We start from the raw sequence: 23,876 nt of genomic DNA on the forward strand, positions 1-23,876 counted from the left end.
AGTATCTGGGTTTCTAAAAAGTCCCCTGGGATGTTGACGCTGCTGATCTATGCCTATATTTTGAGAATCACTGCTCTAAAGCACCTAAATTATATTTCCCGGAATATTCTCCTCAGGCAAAATGGAATCATGAAAAATGTATTATGTGATAGAAACACAAAAACATAGCTTTGAAAAAATTCTTTTATCCTAATGTTTTGACTCTCTTTCTAATGTGACCACTAACACTAGTTTCTAGAACAATTAACCACCTGCGAGTCATCAAATTATATTTTATGAGTCAGATTCAACACGTATTTTGACAGATTTTTTTAAGCCTAAAGTGACTAAATTATAATACAGATATGTAACCACTTAAAAATCATGTATCTTATAACAGTTTAACTAAAATCTTAAATGATAATAATTGAGCTCAATTGAAGAGGCTACTAAAGAGATAAAATTCAAAAACTGCTTTTAGAAATCCAGACTTTTAAGCTTCCTTTCATCTGAAACCTTCCACATCACGCTGCAGCCTGTTATTGTACAGTCCCATGAGCTAATTTTTCAAGATTCATTTAAAAAGAATCAAGCTTGAAAACAAAGAAGAGTTGGCAGAGAGTATAAGGACCTGGAAATCCACAAACATTTGCTGGCTGATCCTTTACAGAAGTTTGCCATCCCCCACTCAGCAGAACCACTTAGCAATTATTCCTGGACCTGGCTCCTGATGGTCAAGCAGTAAGAATGAACTCACAACCAGACATTTTGTGACTTTTCTATGATTGAAATATCAAAAAATCCTATTTCATATAGGAAATCACAAATGTCATTATTTTTGTTGACTTTCCTATTACATAATTCAATAGACTCTGACTATTCTCGAATATATATTTTATGGGGTAAAGAATAGGTCAATATTTCTTCTCCTGGCTATATATTTCTGTATATAATATAACAGACTGGTTTCTATACACAGTCTTCCATAGCTTCAAATTCTATTTTGGCAAGGATTTTGCTTTGGTATAACAAAACTTTCTTATTAAAAAACCACTTCTTTCCATCTTCCCTATCCCCCAACCTCAAACTAATTTCCATCCATTCCACAAGCACAGCTTTATTTGCAGTGTATATTGATGCAAGTATCATAAACTCTGTTGGATGCTGGGACAAAACAGGAGAGGACAGATATGGCCTGCCCTCCTGGAACTGACAGTTCTTCCCTCACTTTCTCATTTCTACTATCATGAAGAAACAGATTGCACCTGTAATACCTAATGTCTTACTGTGGGTTGCTAGGAAACTAAAGTGACAAGGAAATGTCTTAGAGCTCAGGATGGCAATAGGAGAAACAAAGACTCTTCTCTGGTGAAAGTGTTTGGAAAGAAAGAATGCAAAGAATCAAGATCATCTAGGTATCAAACTATCACACAATAAATACTCTTTATACAAAATTTACACATAGTCATTGGAAAGTCGCCAACCGTGGTTCAAAACCTGGGCTGCAGTGTTAACCAAGAAGCCCTCCAGGTAAGCCCCCACAACAAATAAGAATACACATGATCACATAGAATATTTAGATTGGAAACTCAGTTATAATAAGCGTCATTGAACAGGATCTATTTTATAAAATATCATTCACTACCAAGTGTTCATAAACTAATCTGAATATTGAAAACAAATTGGCAAGTCAATATATACATATATTTTAAAATTTAGCACTAAACACTGAAACATGATTTGTAAAAGCTAAATGTAAAAATTTTAAAGATAGTCATATTTTGGGGTAGAGAGTATTTTGTTCAGTAGGTCAGTAGCAATGAGCTCTCCAAGTATGAATGGCAGAGAACTCTAGGTGATCCTCCTTGAGTTTAATCTCCACTAAGTAGAGGCCCCCTTTAGCTTCAAATCATCAATCATGCTATGACCTGCAGAAGCCAATTTTCATGTCTCAGGGCTTAGTGGTAATGAATGCTAAGATGAACTTGTTTCCACCAGTCCACTAAGCATACAATTTTTGCTACTGTACTCCTATAAGAGCAAATCAAATGTTATATGCCCACAACTAATACAAATAATCTGCTATATTAATTTGAATGAAAACACCAAAATAGTGCATCAAATTACCAATTAGCATCATACTTAACTTTTACAAGAAATCCTCATATTTATAAAATGCTTTTGTATGTAATTCAATTATTTAAACAATTGGGGTACTTGACACAGAAGTCACTCATTATGTGTTGAAATAGAAAGCAATAGTTTCCTCTTTTGTAAGAGTACAGAACCTACATTCCAAAGAGAGTAGAGGAAATGTGATATTTAGCTGAAAATAGGAAGTGTTTTCCCAATGTCACATGTTATAAACATTTGCTTTATTAACTGAGGCTATATTTTGATAAATGCATCAGTAACAATATTATGATGTGATCACTGATCTAGAGCCAGGCATCTTGGAATGTGAAGTCAAGTGGGCCTTAGAAAACATCACTATGAACAAAGCTAGTGGAGGTGATGGAATTCCAGTTGAGCTGTTTCAAATCCTGAAAGATGATGCTGTGAAAGTGCTGCACTCAATATGCCAGCAAGTTTGGAAAACTCAGCAGTGGCCACAGGACTGGAAAAGGTCAGTTTTCATTCCAATTCAAAAGAAAAGCAATACCAAAGAATGCTCAAACTACCACACAATTGCACTCATCTTTACATGCTAGTAAAGTAATGCTCAAAATTCTCCAAGCCAGAATTCAGCAATACGTGAACCATGAACTTCCAGATGGTCAAGCTGGTTTTAGAAAAGGCAGAAGAACCAGAGATCAAATTGCCAACATCCGCTGGATCATGGAAAAAGCAAGAGAGTTCTAGAAAAACATCTATTTCTGCTTTATTCACTATGCCAAAGCCTTTGACTGTGTGGATCACAATAAACTATGGAAAATTCTGAAAGAGATGGGAATATCAGACCACCTGACCTGCCTCTTGAGAAACTTGTATGCAGGTCAGGAAGCAACAATTAGAACTGGACATGGAACAACAGACTGGCTCCAAAACGAGTACGTTAAGGCTGTATATTGTCACCCTGCTTCTTTAATTTATATGCAGAGTACATCATGAGAAACACTGGACTGGAAGAAACACAAGCTGGAATCAAGATTGCTGGGAGAAATATCAATAACCTCAGATATGCAGATGACACCACCCTTATGGCAGAAAGTGAAGAGGAGCTCAAAGCCTCTTGATGAAAGTGAAAGAGGAGAGTGAAAAAGTTGGCTTAAAGCTCAACACTCAGAAAACGAAGATCATGGCATCTGGTCCCATCACTTCATGGGAAATAGATGGGGAAACAGTGTCAGACTTTATTTTTTTGGGCTCCAAAATCACTGCAGATGGTGACTGTAGCCATGAAATTAAAAAATGCTTACTCCTTGGAAGAAAAGTTATGACCAACCTAGATAGTATATTCAAAAGCAGAGACATTACTTTGCCAACTAAGGTCTGTCTTGTCAAGGCTATGGTTTTTCCTGTGGTCATGTATGGATGTGAGAGTTGGACTGTGAAGAAGGCTGAGTGCCGAAGAATTGATGCGTTTGAACTGTGGTGTTGGAGAAGACTCTTGAGGGTCCCTTGGACTGCAAGGAGATCCAACCAGTCCATTCCGAAGGAGATCAGCCCTGGGATTTCTTTGGAAGGAATGATGCTAAAGCTGAAGCTCCAGTACTTTGGCCATCTCATGCGAAGAGTTGACTCATTGGAAAAGACTCTGATACTGGGAAGGATTGGGGTCAGGAGGAGAAGGGGACGACCGAGGATGAGATGGCTGGATGGCATCACAGACTCAATGGACGTGAGTCTGAGTGAACTCTGGGAGTTGGTGATGGACAGGGAGGCCTGGCGTGCTGCGATTCACAGGGTCACAAAGAGTCAGACATGACTGAGCGACTGAACTGAACTGAACTGAACTGAACAATATTATTAAAGAAAACCCCACACGTGCTTGCCATTTTATCAGCAGGGAGAATAAGTTAATGCTGATGTCTTTAGAGCCTCTGGATCTGGTCCCACAAACAGCCCTTCATAACACAGAACAGTTGCTCAGAGAAAGAATCTGTGAAGTTGTCCTGTAAGGATTTGAATATTGGTTCCATAGTTGGAAGCTTACTCAACCTCTCTGTGCCTCAGTTTCCTCACCTGTAAAAGGATAAAGAACTCTCTCCCACACAACACTAATTATATTGTTACTAAAAAACTTAATATCTATACAGCAATGTCCGTACAGCAATGTCTGAAACATGTCTAGTCCACAATTGGCATGGGCTACATCACTATTGTTAGTGGTAAGTCACTTCAGTCATGTCTGACTCTTTGCCACCCAATGGACTGTAGCTCTCCTGGTTCCTCTGTCCATGGGATTCTCCAGGCAAGAATACTAGAGTAGGTTGCCATTTCCTTTTCCAGGGGCCCTTCCTGATTCAAAGATCAAACCTGCATCTCTGGCATCGCAGGCAGATTCTTTACCACTAAGCCAATAGGGAAGCCCCGTCTTCTATTTATGTGAAGTGAAAGTTGCTCAGCCATGTCTGACTCTTTGAGACCCCATGTGCTATACAGTCCATGGAATTCTCTAGGCCAGAATACTGGAGTGGGTAGCCTTTCCCTTCTCCAGGGAATCTTTATACTTGGACACAAATTGAGAACAAGAAATCCATGCCCAAATTTAGTTGATCTACAAAGAATAGGCATTTCCCTTCACCTCTACTTACTCCTTAGTATCTTGGGGACAGAGATTGCGCCTCATTCACTTTATTCAGCAGGGTGGCTTGCATGGGGTAAAAGTTTTGTAAACATGTATTGAACTAATACTTTTTCTAATCTAGTTTGAATATTTTCTACTTTCTCCATAATTGTAACGGATAATGCAACATTCTCTCATATGACTAAAGATCATTATTAACTTCCAGAGTTTTTATTTGTCACGGTGACTACTTATCCTTTCATCCTATGTTCCTCTATTCCTATTAATGCATTTTCTAAACTGAAATCTATTTCAAGTAGAATCAGTGCTTAACAGAAGGAAGTTCCATATGCAGACTTTTCTCTCAACATTCTCCCCAAATATTACAAAATAAACATTCTTTATTTTTGTAAAACATTAAGAACAGGTTTATAAACATTGACACATGGCGCAGTTGTTACATAGAACATTTTTCACTGCAACAATCAATGTAGTTTTTTAAGTAAAATAAACACAAGGTTTTAAAACAGGCAAGTACATGTTCCATTCCCTCTTAACCCATTTGATTTTCAATGCATGATTTGACACAGGACGGAAGTGCCACATGGATGACTGTAGACCCTGATGGGGGTCCCCATTCTGTGCCTATCTAGTCTACATTTCTGAATTCACGAACTATGAATTCATTTCTTCTCCCCTCCTTTCTTCTCTTCCTTTCTTCCCTCTCTCACCTCAACAGTAAACACAGTGATGAATATAAAATTACATTACAACTGTGTAATTACATTACAATATAAAATTACATTACAATACAACACAATATGACAAGGGAGCACTTGAAAATGACACTCAATACGAACATGTGGAGTCAAAGTAAATGGCAGAAAAGACCCAAAAGATGACTAACAACTTCACTAAAGAAATGATGGTGAAACTGCAGAGAATTGTCTAGATGTCTGCGGAGAAGGCAATGGCACCCCACTCCAGTACTCTTGCCTGGAAAATCCCATGGATGGAGGAGCCTGGTAGGCTGCAGTCCATGGGGTCGCTAGGAGTCGGACACGACTGAGCGACTTCACTTTCACTTTTCACTTTCATGCATTGGAGAAGGAAATGGCAACCCACTCCAGTGTTCTTGCCTGGTGAATCCCAGGGACAGGGGAGCCTGGTGGGCCGCCGTCTATGGGGTCGCACAGAGTCAAACACGACTGAAGCGACTTAGCAGCAGCAGCAGCAGCCAGATGTCTGGGGCTTCTGGACCTGTGTCAAGGATGTCAACTTGGAATTAATCAGACTGTATGTAAATGTTGTTGAAAACTTATGAGATGGGATGAAAGCTCAGAGACCAATTTGGGGTAGAATATAGAGCCTAGAACAAGTACATAGGAAATGTTAACATTGAATGGATGGGAATACTAGAGAGGGGAGGGGCAGGGGAAAGTGAAGAGTCCCATGCCAGATCCTGGCCTTGGTGTGTAGGTCAATAGGGACTCTAAGAAGACCTGATACTTTTCACTTTTACTCTAGAAATGGGGGAAGGGCTTTTCAGTTAGTGAAAATATATATGCCAAGCCAAGAAGCCATGAAAATATGCAGTGTTTATAGGAATAGTAAATATCATTGTAAATAGAATGTAAAAAGATGAAACTGAAAAGAGATAAGCAATCTGGACATTCTCTCACTAACAACAGGGCAGAGGAAGTACACATAAAAAAAGATAATAATTATCACTTTGAGCTATAAAGCAAATCACATTAAATTACTGCCAAAAATAAAAATGCAAAGTGCTACACTTGAATCATTATTAACAATAAGAATGAAGACAAAACAGAGCCACTAATATTGAGAAATATATTTTGTGTTGTTTTACAACTGATGATTATTTCCTGTTTGCATTTTTATGCTAGGAGTCCCTTGTGTCCAACAATTCATGTTTGCTGAATTTAGGATGCACGCAGGTTTCTTGACAGTTGTACAGTCAACTGGCCCTTTCAGGCACCAGACACACAGCTTTGATCTTCCTGGTACTGACCTCTAACCCAAGAAACTGGAGTAGTATCTCTTCACGAAAAACATCAAGCTAACGGCAAATCCCCATCAAAGAGCATGTTCTGCTTTGAAGTCAGTAAACCTGAAGTTGCTTCCAGAGTAATGGGAGAAGGAGACATTAATTTCATGGGATCAAAGAGAAACTCTAAATATCAGGCATCCTAACCATCACAGCAGTGAGCACACTGACAGACCCCAGAACCAAAAGGATGGAAGGAAATGATCAACAGAAAGAGGGAAAATAGGTTGATGGCAACCCAGCACCACCTATGCTGCATGGTCCATGGACTCATAAACACTAGGGAGCTGAGGTGGGGTTAGAAAGCAGAGCCAGAGTAGAACATGCCATTAGGAAGGGGTATGAAACAGAGGCTGAAGGTAACCCTTGAATGTGGGATGGGTGGCTTGGGTGAGCCTCAGCTCCAGAACCACCCATTGTCTGTGGGGGTTATCAAAGTGGAACTGATCTCTGCTGTTCAACAACTCATGCCCACACCCATCCCTGTACCACAAGAACACTAAATTTCTACTCCCCCAGTTTATATATGTTGTTTCATCTTACAAGCACGATCCCTACCCCCACCTTACTGCCCACAACCTTTACTTCGAAAACTGAATGTCAAAAAGATTCCTTTTCCAACCCAACCCCTCTATTCCCCATGCCCCATGATCATGTTACAATATCTTTGCTTTGTATAATTTTATGACTTCTCATAAACTCCTGACAAAGAAATAAATAATCTCAGAAGCATCCTCCACATACAATCCAGTTCTCTGCAGGTAAATTCATATATGACCAGTGAGGGAATAAAGAATTCAATGTCTGAATAGTATGGTAGTCGTGAATACAGAATGAGGAAAAAAGACAGTTTTAAATCTTAGATCCAGTATGTAATAGCTCTCACAAACATCTAATTTCTCAAAGGTTTGGTTTCTTTCTTTTCTGAAGTAGTGAGGTTACCACTATACTGAATTCATTTGGTTAGAGTGGGAGTTGAATGAGAAACTGTTGCAGGAGCTAGGATCTGACATATTAAATATCCTGTGTATGGTACATCTTATGGTTACACTTCTCTACAAAGTTAATCCTTTGATCAGGGACAGAATGAAGTGTGACAAAAACCCCAAGGTGTTCCCAGCCAACTTATTCTTCAGATCACTCTTCCAGTTTTCCAGAAGATTATATTTTAAATTAACTTTTCCATTTTTGTGTTCGCTTACAAAATACCAGTATATTCTAGACGTTCAAAATGGCAGCTGTAGATTTGATCCCCCATGTATTTCATGGAATGTTTTTATGCTTGTCTTTATGCTCAAATTGACTGCCAGCATCTTTGCTTTTATTGACAGTGGGGAAAAGCCGGAAGACATAAAACATAAATGATGTTCAAAAGAAGTTTCCACAGCAACCCAAGTAGAGAGAAAAGGGAATCGCCATGAGGACCAGGGAACATGGGGACATCTGTTCTTACCTGTGTTCCCCCAGGAGGATCATTCCATCAATCACACTAAATATAACTGCTCTTGCTGTGAGCTTTGTTCATTTTATGAAGTGCCCGCTATATAACAGATACTCGGCTAACCTCTGAGAATCTAAGATTTTAAGGCTCATTTCGGCTCCTCCTCTGAATTTAACCTTAAAATAACTGTAATATTTTCAAGACTTTCCATAAAATCAGTTCTGCCTGCACAGATATTTAAAAGGCTGAAAAAGTAAAGTTCCGTTTTCAGTTTAGTGTTTAGACACAACATTCCATCAAAAATCTCATCTGAGGAATAAACCGCCACTTACTGTAGGCACACCCATATACTTCAATCCGCATCCCAATCCTGCCTTTGGGGTTCCAGGTTAAGGGGAGGAAGCGCAGGAATCTGGCTTCGAAGGTAGGCTGGAGTCTGTAGTGCACCACACTGTCTGCATTTGTGTTTCCTGGAAAACCCTGAGAGAAAACAGAGAAAGGAATCAATGTGTCTGCATAATACCATCTTCCTGCTATCACCTCACAGGTTGCTGCTGCTGCTGTTAAGTCGCTTCAGTCGTGTCTGACTCTGTGCGACCACATAGACGGCAGCTCACCAGGCTCCCCCATCCCTGGGATTCTCCAGGCAGGAACACTGGATTAGGCTGCCATTTCCTTCTCTAATGCATGAAAGTGAAAAGTGAAAGTGAAGTCGCTCAGTCATGTCTGACTCTTAGCACCCCTTGGACTGCAGCCTACCAGGCTCCTCAGTCCATGGGATTTTCCAGGCAAGAGTACCGGAGTGGGGTGCCATTGCCTTCTCCACCTCACAGGCTAATAATGAGCAAACAATGCTTCACTTTGTTAGTATGCAAATTCATGGCTGCTTTAGAGCAACTCTGCTAACATTTGAGGCATGTGACAATCTCTCTTCAGTGCCTGGATTAGTCATCATCATCTAAACTTTCCTTATTTGTACGGTAGTTTAAGCTTCAATGGCACCATTAAACTGGCTATAAACCTGCTGCTTTCGAAGACCTGCTTTTAGAAAGTTGCTCAGCCCCCACCTAAATCATTTTCTAATCTCCAAGTAGTCAAGATACACAGCCTCACTTTCAGGACAAACAAGCACAATGCCAGCTTGCAGGATGTACAAAAAGAATCCTAGACCCTAAAACTTGAGAGGTGGGGGGATCTGACCAGTGTTCTAGTTCAAAACCCTTAACTTATAAATGCAAAAACGTTAGTTACTTAGACATGTCTGACTCTTTGCAACTCCAGGGTCTGTAGCCTGCCAGGCTTCTCTGTCCATGGGATTTCCCAGGCAAGAATACTGGAGTGGGTTAGCATGCCCTCCTCCAGGGGATTTTCCCCACCCAGGGGTTGAACCTGCATCTCTTGCACTGTAGGCAGATTCTTCACTGCTGAACCACCAATGCAAAACTCAAACCCAAGAAAATGAAGAGTCTGTGCAGGCATGACAGCTGTCTCCACTGTGGCCAGGACAAGATCGTGGGGATTCAAATTTTGGTCTGTGTTCACTGTGCTTTGTCAGGCTGCCCCAAGTCATCAGTATTTAAAAGGTGCTTGGGGAAACACACCAACGCCACCTGCCACAAGATAAGAGGTGTGATTTCTCAACAGTGGCATCTGGCTTCATGCTAGAAGGGATCAGCATGAGAGCAAAGAAACTTGTTATAAGGAGTATGACTTCTTTTTCATGGTGTTCTTTTTAATGTAAATATCAGAAAGTAGGGAAACCAAAAAATGGATATTGTTGTATGCATATACATCAATTATAGAAATGTTACTAATGACTTATTCATTTTAAAAAGACTTACATGTAGGTGAGAAAGCTTGCATAAACACAGCACCAACTTCGACACACAGGAAGTGCATTCCAATGCAACTTCGCCAGTCATCCTGGCCAGCCTCTTTAATAGTGTGTACTGTTCTGCTGTTTAGTCACTTAGTTGCACCTGGCTCTTTGTGACCCCATGGACTGTAGCCCACCAGGCTCCTCTGTCCATGGGATTTCTCAGGCAAGAATACTGAACTGGGTTGCCATTTCCTTCTTCAGGGTATCTTCCTGACCCAGGGATTAAATCCTCTTCTCCTGCTTGGCAGGTGTATTCTTTACCATTTCCCAGGCTTCCCACCTGGGAAGCCCAGAGTTTATTGTGCATGAGCTCATGCCAAGTAGCTTCAGTCTTGTCTGACTGTTTGCAGCCCCATGGACTGTAGCCCCTGTAGGCTTCTCTGTCCATAGGACGCTACAGACAAGAATACAATTTCCTTCTCCAAAGGATCTTCCCAACCCAGAGATCAAACCTGCATTTCCTGCGGCTCCTGGATTGCAAGTGAATTCTTTACCACTAAGCCCCTGGGGAAGCCCCAGAGTTTACTGTACTTTAAAAAATGATGGGTGGGTTTCAGATGAAATGAATCTAGCTGCCTCATATTATAGAATCTACTTCCCTCTCACCTCTGCCCTCTTGCCAATCTTGGTACATTAACAACTGTACATCAATCTCTGTCCCGAAGTTTCATGACAATCTGAAAGAGCATCACAAGTCATCTGTAAAGAATTCCTTTTGACTCTGCTTTCAAAGAGAAACCATGTGAAACCAAGCAGGATCACATGGGACCTTCCTGGAAGAGACTCCCCTGCACCATGCCCTCCACTTGTCTCCTATCTATAGAGAAACTTTAGCTTCCTAGGCCTTCCCTGAGTTCCAAAGAGTAAATTTAATCATAGAAGTGAAAAAATGCAAAAAAAGAAAAAGGAAAAAGAAAGAAAGAAAGCAAAATAATAAGTTTAGCTATTAGAGTTAAAGACCTTTAGTACCTCCTCAAGGGCTATAAATATTATTTTGAGCCATGTCCTTTGAGCTGTTTTGAAAATATAAAAACCTCCATCAGGTGGAAGAAGTTAACTATAAGCTGCCCATAAGCACATAGATCCCAGACTGGTTGGAATCAGAAGGTTGATGATTTGACTTCTGATTATCTCATCACCAACCAGTCAGAAGAATGAGCTGATCACATACCTCACAACCCCCTTTCCTTACCTGTCTTAAAAAATCTTCCCCTGAGCCATTGGGGAGTTTGAGTCCTTTAAAAAATACATATATATTTATTTTTAATTGAAGTATAATTGGTTTACAGTATTGTATTTTTTTTCTGCCAAACATCAACATAGTTTTTGAGTTCTCTGAGTCATACAGCAAATTCTCATTGGCTATCTACTTTATATATGTTAATAGATGTTTGCATGTTACTCTCTCCAAACATCCCACCCTCTCCTTCCTCCCACCCCGACTGTGTCCATAAGTCTGTTTTCTATGTCTGTCTCCACTGCTGCCCTGCAAATGATTTCATCAATACCATCTTTCTAGATTTCATATATATAATATTAATCACTCTTTAAGCACTACCTACCGGGACTCCTTGCTTGGCACCCTGCAGTTAATGTTTTACTTTCCTTCACCACAACTCAATGTCAGCAGATTGGCTTTACTGCATGTGGGCAAGTGGATCCAAGTTTGGTTTGTAATCCAACTGCAGGGCTCCTCTTTCTCTCCACCTGAGCCCTAGGACCTCCTATAGCCTCCAATGAACCAGGACTTTTACCAGCTCTTTCCACCTTGAGAATTTTAGAGTCACAAGTCCCAGTTTCTGTGCTTAAAACTCTTCAGTTCAGTTGAGTTCAGTCGCTCAGTCGTGTCCGACTCTTTGTGACACCATGAATCGCTCTATATCTCTTTTTAAAATTGTTTCCATTGATTCTTCATAATATTCTTAACCAATTTTCCCAGGTGGTCTGTGCTCCAGGGAAGCCATAACCACATAAGGTATTCTTAAGTATAACACAGCATCTTAACAGAAAACGCTGTCCCATCTACAGACCTGACCAGTTTAAGCTCTGAAAACAAAGACTAAGGTCTCTTAGGTATATGTGTCTCTTTTGAAATCTACTGTCAAATGTTACAGCTATCTAAATTCCACCAAATTTTTGGAACCCATAATCAAAACATAAAACATAGAATTATTTTGGGATGGGCTACCTTCAAATTCTACACTCTTCGATCTCACAAAATTTCATTATTCAGAAATCAAAGATGTCACACAACAGACCTCCATTTAATAATAATAAACTCAGGGAACAAAAGGAGGTTGATGCTTTCTCATGCTCACTTGCAGTACAAGGACAAACCCACCTAACCTGCCAGGCAGTTAATATAAACAGCCAGATGTATTTATGCCACCAAAGAGCAAGACTCCTTAAATCAGCCGGGAATGGTGTCTGCCTAGTTATTTAGCTTTGCAAAATGCTGGGCCAGGTTTAACAACCAGATCAAACCGAGCCAAATTGGTAATCAAGTTTGTGAACCATCACCACCAGGGAGATTTCCTTGGTATAAACAAATGGAAATAAGAAAAGAGAAGACTCAAATGTAATGAGAATGCATATTCCAGAGGTTGTGGTGCTGCTTCTTGGCTAATGAACGAAATGTCACCATAAGGTCATTTGATTAGTTGAATCAAGGTCTTTTGAATAGTTAGTCAGTCGTGTCCAACTATTCGTGACTCCATGGACTGTAGCCCACCAGGCTCTTCAGTTCAGTTCAGTTCAGTTCAGTTCAGTTCAGTCACTCAGTCATGTCCGACTGTTTGCGACCCCATGAATTGCAGCACGCCAGGCCTCCCTGTTCAATGAAAGTAAACTCTTTGACCTATATCATCTTTTCTTTCAAATGTTACAACTGCTACGCCAAGATCAGGTAAACCTTTTCTACAGCCTCTCTACTCCAAAGAAGAACTCAACAACATCCACTCCCCAACTTTATATTGGACCCCAGGCTGATATGTGTAGAACTAGCATTTTCTCAGCTCCACCACTGCCTAGGACGTGGTACTAAGCTGATATTGTCTGTTGAAGTAACAGTTCTTTTGTCTATAAAACCAGTTTGATAAAATGTTTAGAGTATTAATTGAGAAAAATATCTGAAATGTAAGCCACCCACTGCCTACCTATAGGTAAACGTTTCAAAAGTCATGGCTGTGAGGACTTTGGCCATGGCTGATATTGGGATATCATTGTTGCATCTGGCAGAGACAGCTCATCTGTCAGACTCTGCAAGCTGTTCTTAATATTTTATCTGAGGTTCAATATCCAAGCACTTGCATGTGTGTGCTCAGTCGTGTCCAACTATTCTTGACTCCATGGACTGTAGCCCACCAGGCTCTTCAGTTCAGTTCAGTTCAGTCGCTCAGTCGTGTCCAACTCTTTGCAACCCCATGAACTGCAGCAAGCCAGGCCTCCCTGTCTATCACCAGCTCCTGGAGTTCACTCAAACTCATGTCCATCGAGTCGGTGATACCATCCAGCCATCTCATCCTCTGTCGTCCCCTTCTCTTCTTGCCCCCAATCCTTCCCAGCATCAGAGTCTTTTCCAATGGGTCAACTCTTCACACGAGGTGACCAAAGTATTGGAGTTTCAGCTTTAGCATCAGTCCTTCCAAAGAACACCTACGATTGATCTCCTTCAGAATGGACTGGTTGGATCTCCTTGCAGTTCAAGGGAATCTCAAGAGTCTTCTCCAACACCACAGTTCAAAAGCATCAATTCTTCGGCACTCAGCCTTCTTCACAGTCCAACTCTCACATCCGTACATGACCACTGGAAAAACCATAGCCTTGACTAGACGGACCTTTGTTGGTAAAGTAATGTCTCTGCTTTTTAATATGCTATCTAGGTTGGTCATAACTTTTCTTCCAAGGAGTAAACGTCTTTTAATTTCATGGCTGCAGTCACCATCTGCAGTGATTTTGGAGCCCCCCAAAATAAATCTGACACTGTTTCCACTGTTTCCCCATCTATTTTCCATGAAGTGATGGGACCAGATGCCATGATCTTCGTTTTCTGAATGTTGAGCTTTAAGCCGACTTTTTCACTCTCTTCTTTCACTTTCATCAAGAGGTTTTTTAGTTCCTCTTCACTTTCTGCCATAAGGGTGGTATCATCTGCATATCTGAGGTTATTGATATTTCTCCCAGGAATCTTGATTCCAGTTTGTGCTTCTTCCAGCCCAGTGTTTCTCATGATATACTCTGCATATAAGTTAAATAAACAGGGTATATCTACAATATACAGCCTTGATGTACTCCTTTTCCTATTTGGAACCAGTCTGTTGTTCCATGTCCAGTTCTAACTGTTGCTTCCTGAGCTGCATATAGGTTTCTTAAGAGGCAGGTCAGGTGGTCTGGTATTCTCATCTCTTTCAGAATTTTCCACAGTTTATTGTGATCTACACAGTCAAAGGCTTTGGCATAATTAATAAAGCAGAAATAGATGTTTTTCTAGAACTCTCTTGCTTTTTCCACGATCCAGCAGATGTTGGTTCCTCTGCCTTTTCTAAAACCAGCTTGAACATCTGGAAGTTCACGGTTCACGTATTGCTGAAGTCTGGCTCTTCAGTCTATGGAATTTTCCAGGTAAGAATCCTGGAGTAGGTTGCCATTTCCTACTCCATAATATCTATGATATCCAGGTAAACTGGAAAGGAACATCACTTTCTACATTCACTGTAATTCCAACATTATAATTGACGCTAAGAAGCAAAGTTGATATTTATTTTAGCTAGGAAATGAAATTATTTGCTAGGAATGATATTTAACTTTTTAAACTTTCCTTATACATTATTACTTCTTTCTGAAGTACTCTTTTTATTGAATACAAACTGTATTGCAGATTGGTATGATGATAATGCTCTACAACAAAAGGGATTTCTCGTTTTGTTTTATTGAAATTTAAGACAGAATACTCTTTGAGAAATACTTCAAGTGAGAATAATCAATACTAATAGTCTATGAATACAGGAGCTTAAGAACTTACTGTTTACAGTTTCTGAGATCTGCATACAAAACATTCACTATATGTGATTTTAATCCTAATCAATATTTGGATTGTATGTGTGTATGTATATATACATACATGTGGGCTTCCCAGGTAGCTCAGCTGGTAAAGAATATGCCTGCAATGCAAGAGATCCTGGCTCGATTCCTGGGTGTGGAAGATCCCCTGGAGAAGGGATAGGCTATACACTCCAGTATTCATGGGCTTCCCTGGTGGCTCAGATGGTAAAGAATCTGCCTGCAATGCAGGAGAGCTGGGTTCAATCCCTGGTTTGGGAAGATCCCCAGGAGGAGGGAATGGCAACCCACTCCAATATTCTTGTCCGAAGAATTTTCATGGACAAATGACCCTGGTGGGCTATGGTCACAAAGAATCAGACATGACTGAGCGACTAAGCACAGCACATACATACTGGTACCCATGTGATTATCTTAAATCATTCTAATTTTAGGAAATTACATTATTTGGTCTTATATAGAACTATTAATAGTTCCTTTGAAAATAAATAAATGACACATTTCTTTAAGATAAAGAAATTTAAGTGAAATTAATTTGGAGTAGAACGTATCTCTAGTAACACTCCACTCTGACATCTGGGGTTTATTACTGAAATGATCTCATATTTGTTACTAAGCTGACATTTATTCTTTTTTAAATGTGGCATAATCTATCATTATATAATTTTGCTTTCGTGTTTTCAGAACAGACATAAACGCACAGGCTGAGCACAGAATGTCAGGAACAAAGGTCTACTCTTGCCTTGTCTTAACAAGTTAAAAAAAAAGAAAAAAATGAGGCTTGTAGGAAATAAGATTCTTTACCAGCTGAGCTACCAGGGAAGCCACTGGAGCAGTGGCTGTGTGGTGCTGGAGCAACTCTGAGGAGATACCCCATGTCCGAAGACAAAGGAGAAACCCCAGCAAGATGGTAGGAAGGGCAAAAGCACCTTTATAATCAAACCGCATAACCACCAGAGATGCTCAAACATACCTTGTGCACACCAGGACTCAGAGACCCCACAGAGACTGAGACAGAACTGTGTTTGAGTGTCTCCTGTGAAGGTATGGGTCAGCAGTGGCCTGCTGCAGGGGCAAGGACTCTGGGTGCAGTAGATCTGAGTGTGGAATAAGCCTTCTGGAAGGAGGTTGCCATTAACTCACCACAGAGCCACTAGAACTTACACAGGACTGAGGAAACAGAATCTTGGCAGCCGCAAACAGAACCTTGTGCACACCAGACCCAGGAGAAAGGAGCAGTGACCCCACAGAGACTGACCCAGACTTGCCCATGAGTGTTCAGCAGTCTCTGGTGGAGGCGTGGGTTGGCGGTGGCCTGCTGTAGGGTTGGGGGCACTGAGTATAGCATTCATCACCATTATCTTCATTACCTCCACCATAGTTTGGCCTCAGGTCAAATAACAGGGAGGGGACACAGCCCCAACCTTCAACAGAAAATTGGATTAAAGATTTACTGAGCATAGCTCTGCCCATCAGAACAAGACCCAGTTTCCCCTTCAGTCAGTTTCTCCCATTAGGAAGCTTTCATAAGTCTTTTATCTTTCTCCATCAGAGAGCAGACAGACTTAAAACCACAGTTACAGAAAACTAACCAATCTGATCACACAGACCACAGTCTTGTCTAACTCAATGAAACTATAAGCTATGCCATGTAGACCCACCTAAGACGGATGGGTCATAGTGGAGAGTTCTGACAAAACGTGGTTCACTGGAGAAGGGAATGGCAAGCCACTTCAGTATTCTTGCCTTGAAAACCCCATGAAGAGTATGAAAAGGCAAAACTATAGGACACTAAAAGATGAACTCCCCAGGTCAGTAGGTGCCCAATATCTACTGGAGATCAGTGGAGAACTAACTCCAGAAAGAATAAAAAGATGGAGCCAAAGCAAACACAACACCCAGTTGTGGATGTGATTGGTGATGGAAGTAACGTCTGATGCTATAAAGAGCAATATTGCATAGGAACCTGGAATGTTAGGTCCATGAATCAAGGCAAATTGAAAGTGGTCAAACAGGAGATGGCAAGAGTGAACATTGACATTTTAGGAATCAGTAAACTAAAATGGATTGGAATGGGCAAATTTAACTCAGATGACCATTATATCTACAACTGTGGGCAAGAATTCCTTAGAAGAAATAGAGTAGCCATCATGGTCAACAAAAGAGTCTAAAAGGCAGTACTTGGATGCAATATCAAAAATGATAAAATGATCTCTGTTCATTTCCAAGGCAAACCATTCAATTCCACAGTAATCCAAGTCTATGCCCAGACCAATAATGCTGAAGAAGTTGAAGTTGAACGGTTCAATGAAGACCTACAAGACTTTCTATAACTAACATCCAAAAAATATGTCCTTTTCATTATAAGGGACTGGAATGCAAAAGTAGGAAGTCAAGAGATACCTGGAGTAAGGGGCAAATTTGGCCTTGGAGTACAGAATGAAGCAGGGCAAAGGCTAACAGAGTTTTGCCAAGAGAACACACTGGCCATAGCAAACACTCTCTTCCAACAACACAAGAGAAGACTCTTCTCATGGACATCACCAGATGATCAATACTGAAATCAGACTGATTATATTCTTTGCAGCCAAAGATGGAGAAGTTCTATTCAGTCAGCAAAAACAAGACTGGGAGCTGACTGTGGCTCAGATCATGAACTCCTTATTGCCAAACTCAGACTTAAATTGAAGAAAGTAGGGAAAACCACCAGACCATTCAGGTATGACCTAAATCAAATCCCTTACAGGGGATGCAACAAATAGATTCAAGGGATCAGATCTGATAGACAGAGTGCCTGAAGAACTATGGATGGTAGTTCATGATATTGTACAACAGGCAGTGATCAAGACCATCCCCAAGAAAAAGAAATGCAGAAAGGAAAAATGGTTGTCTGACCAGGCCTTACAAACAGTTATGAAAAGAAGACAAGTGAAAGGCAAAGGAGAAAAGGAAAGATATACCCATTTGAATTCAGAGTTCCAAAGAATAGCAAGGAGAGATAAGAAAGCCTTCCTCTGCAATTAATGCAAAGAAATAGAGGAAAACAATAGAAAGGGAAAGCCTAGAGATCTCTCCAAGAAAATTAGAGATACCAAGGGAACATTTCATGTAAAGATGAACACAATAAAGGACAGAAATGGTATGGACCTAAACAGACGCAGATGATATTAAGAACAAGCAGCAAGAATACAGAGAAGAACTATACAAAAAATATCTTCATGACCCAGAGAATCACAATGGTATGTTCACTGACCTAGAGCCAGACATCCTGGGATGTGAAGTTAAGTGGCCTTAGGAAGCATCACTAAGAACAAAGCTAGTGGAGTGATGGAATTCCAGTTTGATGTATTTCAAATCCTAAACGATGATGCTGTGAAAGTGCTGCACTCAATATGCCAGTGATTTGGAAAACTCAGCAATCGCCACAGGACTGGAAAAGGTCAGTTTTCATTCCAATCCCAAAGAAAGGCAATGCCAAAGAATGCTTAAACTACCTCACAATTGCACTCATCTCACACACTAGCAAAGTAATGCTCAAAATTCTCCAAGCCAGACTGCAATAGTAGGTGAACCATGAACTTCCAGATGTTCAAACTGGATTTAGAAAGGGCAGAGGAACCAGGGATCAAATTTCCAACATCTGCTGGATCATCAGAAAAGCAAGAGAGTTCCAGAAAAAACATTTACTTCTGCTTTATTGACTATGCCAAAGTCTTTGACTGTGTGAACCACAACAAACTCTGGAGAATTCTTCAAGAGATGGAAATATCACACCACCTGACCTCCATGCAGGTCAAGAAGCAACAGTTAGAACTGGACATGGAATAACAGACTGATTCCAAATCATGAAAGGAGTACGTCAGAGTTGTATATTGTCACCCTGCTTATTTAACTTATATGCAGAGTATATTGTGAGAAATGCTGGACTGGATAAAGCACAAGCTGGAATCAAGATTGCTGGGAGAAATATCAGATATGCAGATGACACCACCCTTTTGGCAGAAAGCGAAAAAGAACTAAAGAGCCTCTTGATGAAAGTGAAAGAGTAGAGTGAAAAAGTTGGCTTAAAGCTCAACATTCAGAAATGAAGATCATGGCATCCGGTCCCATCACTTCATGGAAAATAGGTGGGGAAACAGTGGAAACAGTGACAGATTTTATTTTGAGGGGGCTCCAAAATCACTGCAGATGGTGACTGCAGCCATGAAATTAAAGACTTATTCCTTGGAAGAAAAGTTATGACCAACCTAGACAGCATATTAAAAAGCAGAGACATTACTTTACCAACAAAGGTCCACCTAGTCAAGGCTATGGTTTTTCCAGTGGTCATGTATGGATGTGAGAGTTGGACTATAAAGAAAGCTGAGTGCCAAAGAATTGATGCTTTTGAACTGTGATGTTGGAGAAGACTCTTGAGAGTCCCTTGGACTGCAATGAGATTCAACCAGTTTATCCTAAAGGAAATCAGTCCTGAATATTCATTGGAAGGACTGATGCTGAAGCTGAAACTCTGATACTTTGGTCATCTGATGCAAAGAACTGACTCATCGGAAAAGACCCTGATGCTGGGAAAGATTGAAGGTGGGAGGAGAAGGGGACATCAGAGGATGAGATGGTTGGATGGCATCACCGACTCACTGGACATGAGTTTGAATAAACTCCAGGAGTTAGTCATGGACAGGGAGGCCTGGCCTGCTGCAGTCCATGGGTTCTCAAAGGGTCAGACACGACTGAGCAACTGAACTGAACTGTACTGAACTAAGGGAATAGGATGAAAATCCTCATAGAAAAATCAGCCACTGGTGCTTCCTCAGAAGCCCTACTGTAGGTTCCGAGATTTGATAGTGGGTGAGTCAATGTTGTGCAGAATGAACATGTGGCAACAGGCTTCAACAAAATCTTTTCTCCATCTTGTTACCTGTGTGACCTTGCGGGAGTCAGTATTTCCATGTGTAAAGTAGGAACAAGACTATCTATCCTGGAATTTTTATGAGTCAGTGTAAGGAATTTAAAAGGCTTATCATCTAACCATTTTCTTAATAACATTATCCTGTCAGTTATCATATAATTTTTTAAAAAGCCAACATAATGTTTTCCATTATTGATCACCAGAACCTCTTTAGTATGATATAGACTCAATATTCAATAACTTAAGGGCATTCCAATTGAATATTTTGTTGAGGTGATGGGATTCCAGCTGAGCTATTTCAAATCCTAAAAGATGATGCTATTAAAGTGCTACACTCAATATGCCACCAAATTTGGAAAATTTAGCAGTGGCCACAGGACTGGAAAAGGTCAGTTTTCATTCCAATCCCAAAGAAAGAAAGGCAAAGACAAAGAATGTTTAAATTATTGCACAACTGCACTCATTTCACACTCTAGCAAAATAATTCTCAACATTCTTCAAGCTAGGCTTCAACAGTACATGAACTAAGAACTTCCAGATGCTCAAGTTGGATTTAGAAAAGACAGAAGAACCAGAGATCAAATTGCCAACATCTGCTGGATCATAGAAAAAGCAATTCCAGAAAAACATCTACTTCAGCTTTGTTGACTATCCTAAAGCCTTTGACAATGTGGATCACAACAAACTCTGAAAAATTCTTAAAGAGATGGGAATACCAGACCACTTTACTTGCCTCCGAGAAACCTGTAAGCAGGTTAAGAAGCAACAGTTAGAACTAGGCATGGAACAAAGGACTGGTTCCAAACTGGGAAAGGAGTACGTCTAGGCTGTATATTGTCACCTTGATTATTTAACTTATATGAAGAATACACCACGCGAAATGCCAGGCTAGATGAAGTGCAAGCTGGAGTCAAGATTATGGGAAGAGACATCAATAACCTCAGAAATGCAGATGACACCACCCTTATGGCAGAAAGTGAAAAGGAGCTAAAGACCCTCTTGATGAATGTGAAAGAGAAAAGTTTAAAAGCTGGCTGATAACTCAACATTCAAAAAATGAAGATCATGGTGTCCAGACCCATCACTTTATGGCAAATAGGTGGGAAAACAGTGGAAACAATTACAGAGTTTATTTTCTTGGGCTCCAAAATCACTGCAGATGGTGGTTGCAACCATAAAATTAAAAGATTCTTGCTCCTTGGAAGAAAAGCTATAACAAAACTAGACAGCATATTAAAAAGCAGAGACATCACTTTCCCACAAAGGTCCATCTATTCAAGGCTATGGTTTTTTCAATAGTCATGTATATCTGTGAGAGTTGGACCATAAAGAAGGCTGAGTGTTGAAGAATTGATGCTTTTGAATTGTGGTGTTGGATAAGACTTTTGAGAGTCTCTTGGACTGCTAGGAGATCAAACCAGTTAATCTTAAAGGAAATCAGTCCTGAATATTCATTGGAAAGACAGATGCTGAAGCTACAATACTCTGGCAACCTGATGCCAAGAGCCAACTCATTAGAAAAGACTCTGATGCTGGGAAAATTGAAGGAAGGAGGAGAAGAGGGGGACAGAGGATGAGATGGTTGGATGGCATCAGTGACTTGATGCGCATGAGTTTGAGCAAGCTCCAGGAGTTGGTAAAGGACAGGGAAGCCTGGTGCGCTGCAGTCCACGGGGTTACAAAGAGTTGGACACAACTAAACAACTGAACAGCAACAACAATTAAGAACAAACATCGTTTGATAAAGTTTTCTGTTTCCACAAGCATGGTTATTTCACTATGCATGAAAGTGACTGAAATCTGTGGCTTGGGGTCCACTCACATGCTATAATAGTGTTTCCAAAATAATTTAATTAGAAATTGATGATATTTCTGAAAAGCTTCTAAGTCCACATTTAGTCTGCTTAGCAATCACATCAGCGGCATCTAAACAAACATGAAATAAAATTGGTAAGAGGCTCTTGCAGGGCCAAGGTCTCTGGTGTAATGTGAGTCATCACAATTCTGTGTTGAATGACCTTCAAGATGCCTATAATGCATTCATCATTTTAAGTTTGAAGTATTTGTGTCTTAAAGATTTTTATCAATTCTTTATTTCAAGATGTGAGAGGCACTGTTTATAGAAATAGGTCTCAATGCATTAGAAATAAATGAAGACTGTCTCTACTCTGTGCCACTAGGAATTCTGGCATCCATAATTCAAGCACAATGTTAATGGTATTTGCCATCCCTGAGGTAAGGGGTAGGATGTTGCTGGGATGAAGAGGGTACACAAGAATCCCCAAGTTCTAATTCTGACCTTTTAAATTGCTGGACTATGAAGGTCTTAGACAAAACATTTTACATTCCCAACTCTCAGCTTCTTCATGAGTCATGTGGGAATAGCAATAATTGTTCAAAATAGTAATATTTTGTCCATGTTATTTCCAGACACTCACAGACCACAAAAATGTATACTCAAATGATTTCCTATAATTGGACCATGAAAAAGTTCTACTCAATAGCTTTAAAACAAATGTTCTTGTTAATTATTTTTAGCATCTTCATGAACTGCAAATACTGCATTATTTATACATGAATAAAATTGAGGAAAGTATCCTCCTTTCAGTTTAGTTTTATCAAGTGAGCTGAAAATTCAGTAACATGGTTCATGATGTCAAATATGTGACCTGGACTGATTACTCACTCCTTCAGACTTCAATTCATCCAAAGAAGGGTGCTTTGTACCAGAGGAACTCTAAAGTTTTCTCTTGCATAGATACGTTTACCTCAACATGTTCCAGAAAATAACAGAATAATCTCTGCTTCTACTTGATTAAGCAAACATCTACCTAAAGTAAACTTAAACATTTTCTTTCCAGACATTTATATAATATATTCTGCTGTGAAAATGTCAGGTTGTGGTCAATGTGTTGGGGAAAGTACGTGTGTGGGCATGTTCATTTGCTTCAGCATGTCCGACTCTTTGTGACCCCATGAATTGTAGCCCTTCACTCTCCTTTGTCCATGGGATTCTCCATACAAGAATATTAGAGTGGGTTGCCATGTCCTCTCCAGGGGATCTTCCTGGCCCAGGGATCGAACCTGCACCTCCTGCATCTCCTGCATTGCAGGTGGATTCTTTTATCCACTGAGTCACCTGGGAAGTCCAGGAAAAGTATGCACTTAATCCATATTTTCAGTTTTGGTTTACAGCCTCTTGGTGGAAGCAAGTCACCAAGCAAAAAACAAAACAAAAACAAAGCAAAAAGAGATAGCCATCTCCATGTGTCCCACCACCTTCTTCTGCAGCAAGAGGGAACCTAGCTGACCCGTAGCAGAGCACAGCTACACCACACAGGAATCCACAGCATCTGGGCCTGGAATAATCCCAAAACCAGGGCCAATGCAGGTATGTGAAATTAAGTCCTAAATGCTACTTTTAATTGACATGCTTTAGTTAACCGCTGTACTGTTTAAACTGCAGTGTAAGAAATAAAGAAATATCATTGAAATCAAATATTTTTCAAACACATTGCTAAAGTTACAGATTTTTACTGTTTTTTCCCTCATGCTTGAAATATTAATCTAGGGTGAAAGATAGACTTCCCAGGGGGGGCCAAAGAACCCACCTGCCAATGTAGGAGGCACAAGAAATGTGGGTTCGATCCCTGGGTCAGGAAGACGCCTAGAGAAGGAAATGGCAACCCACTTCAGTATTCTTGCCTGAGAAATCACATGGACAGAGGAGCCTAATGGGCTACAGTCCATGGGTCCGCAAGAATCAGACATGAATTGGCAACTGAACACCAGGATGAAAGACAAGTCACCCTC

At 40.4% G+C, this 23,876-nt stretch overlaps 1 protein-coding gene across 1 annotated transcript in view; it reads right to left on the reverse strand.

Moving 5' to 3' along the window:
- LOC138432626 (contactin-associated protein-like 3) overlaps positions 1 to 23,876 on the reverse strand; it is a 246,906-nt gene that overhangs the window by 123,882 nt on the left and 99,148 nt on the right. Inside the window, exon 4 of the mRNA XM_069574064.1 lies at positions 8,550 to 8,697. Within this exon, the coding sequence (XP_069430165.1) occupies positions 8,550 to 8,697 (148 nt within the window). The remainder of the gene's footprint in view (positions 1 to 8,549; positions 8,698 to 23,876) is intronic.

This window comes from Ovis canadensis, chromosome 2 (genome assembly GCF_042477335.2).
Source record: "Ovis canadensis isolate MfBH-ARS-UI-01 breed Bighorn chromosome 2, ARS-UI_OviCan_v2, whole genome shotgun sequence".
Taxonomy (NCBI): Eukaryota; Metazoa; Chordata; class Mammalia; order Artiodactyla; family Bovidae; genus Ovis; species Ovis canadensis.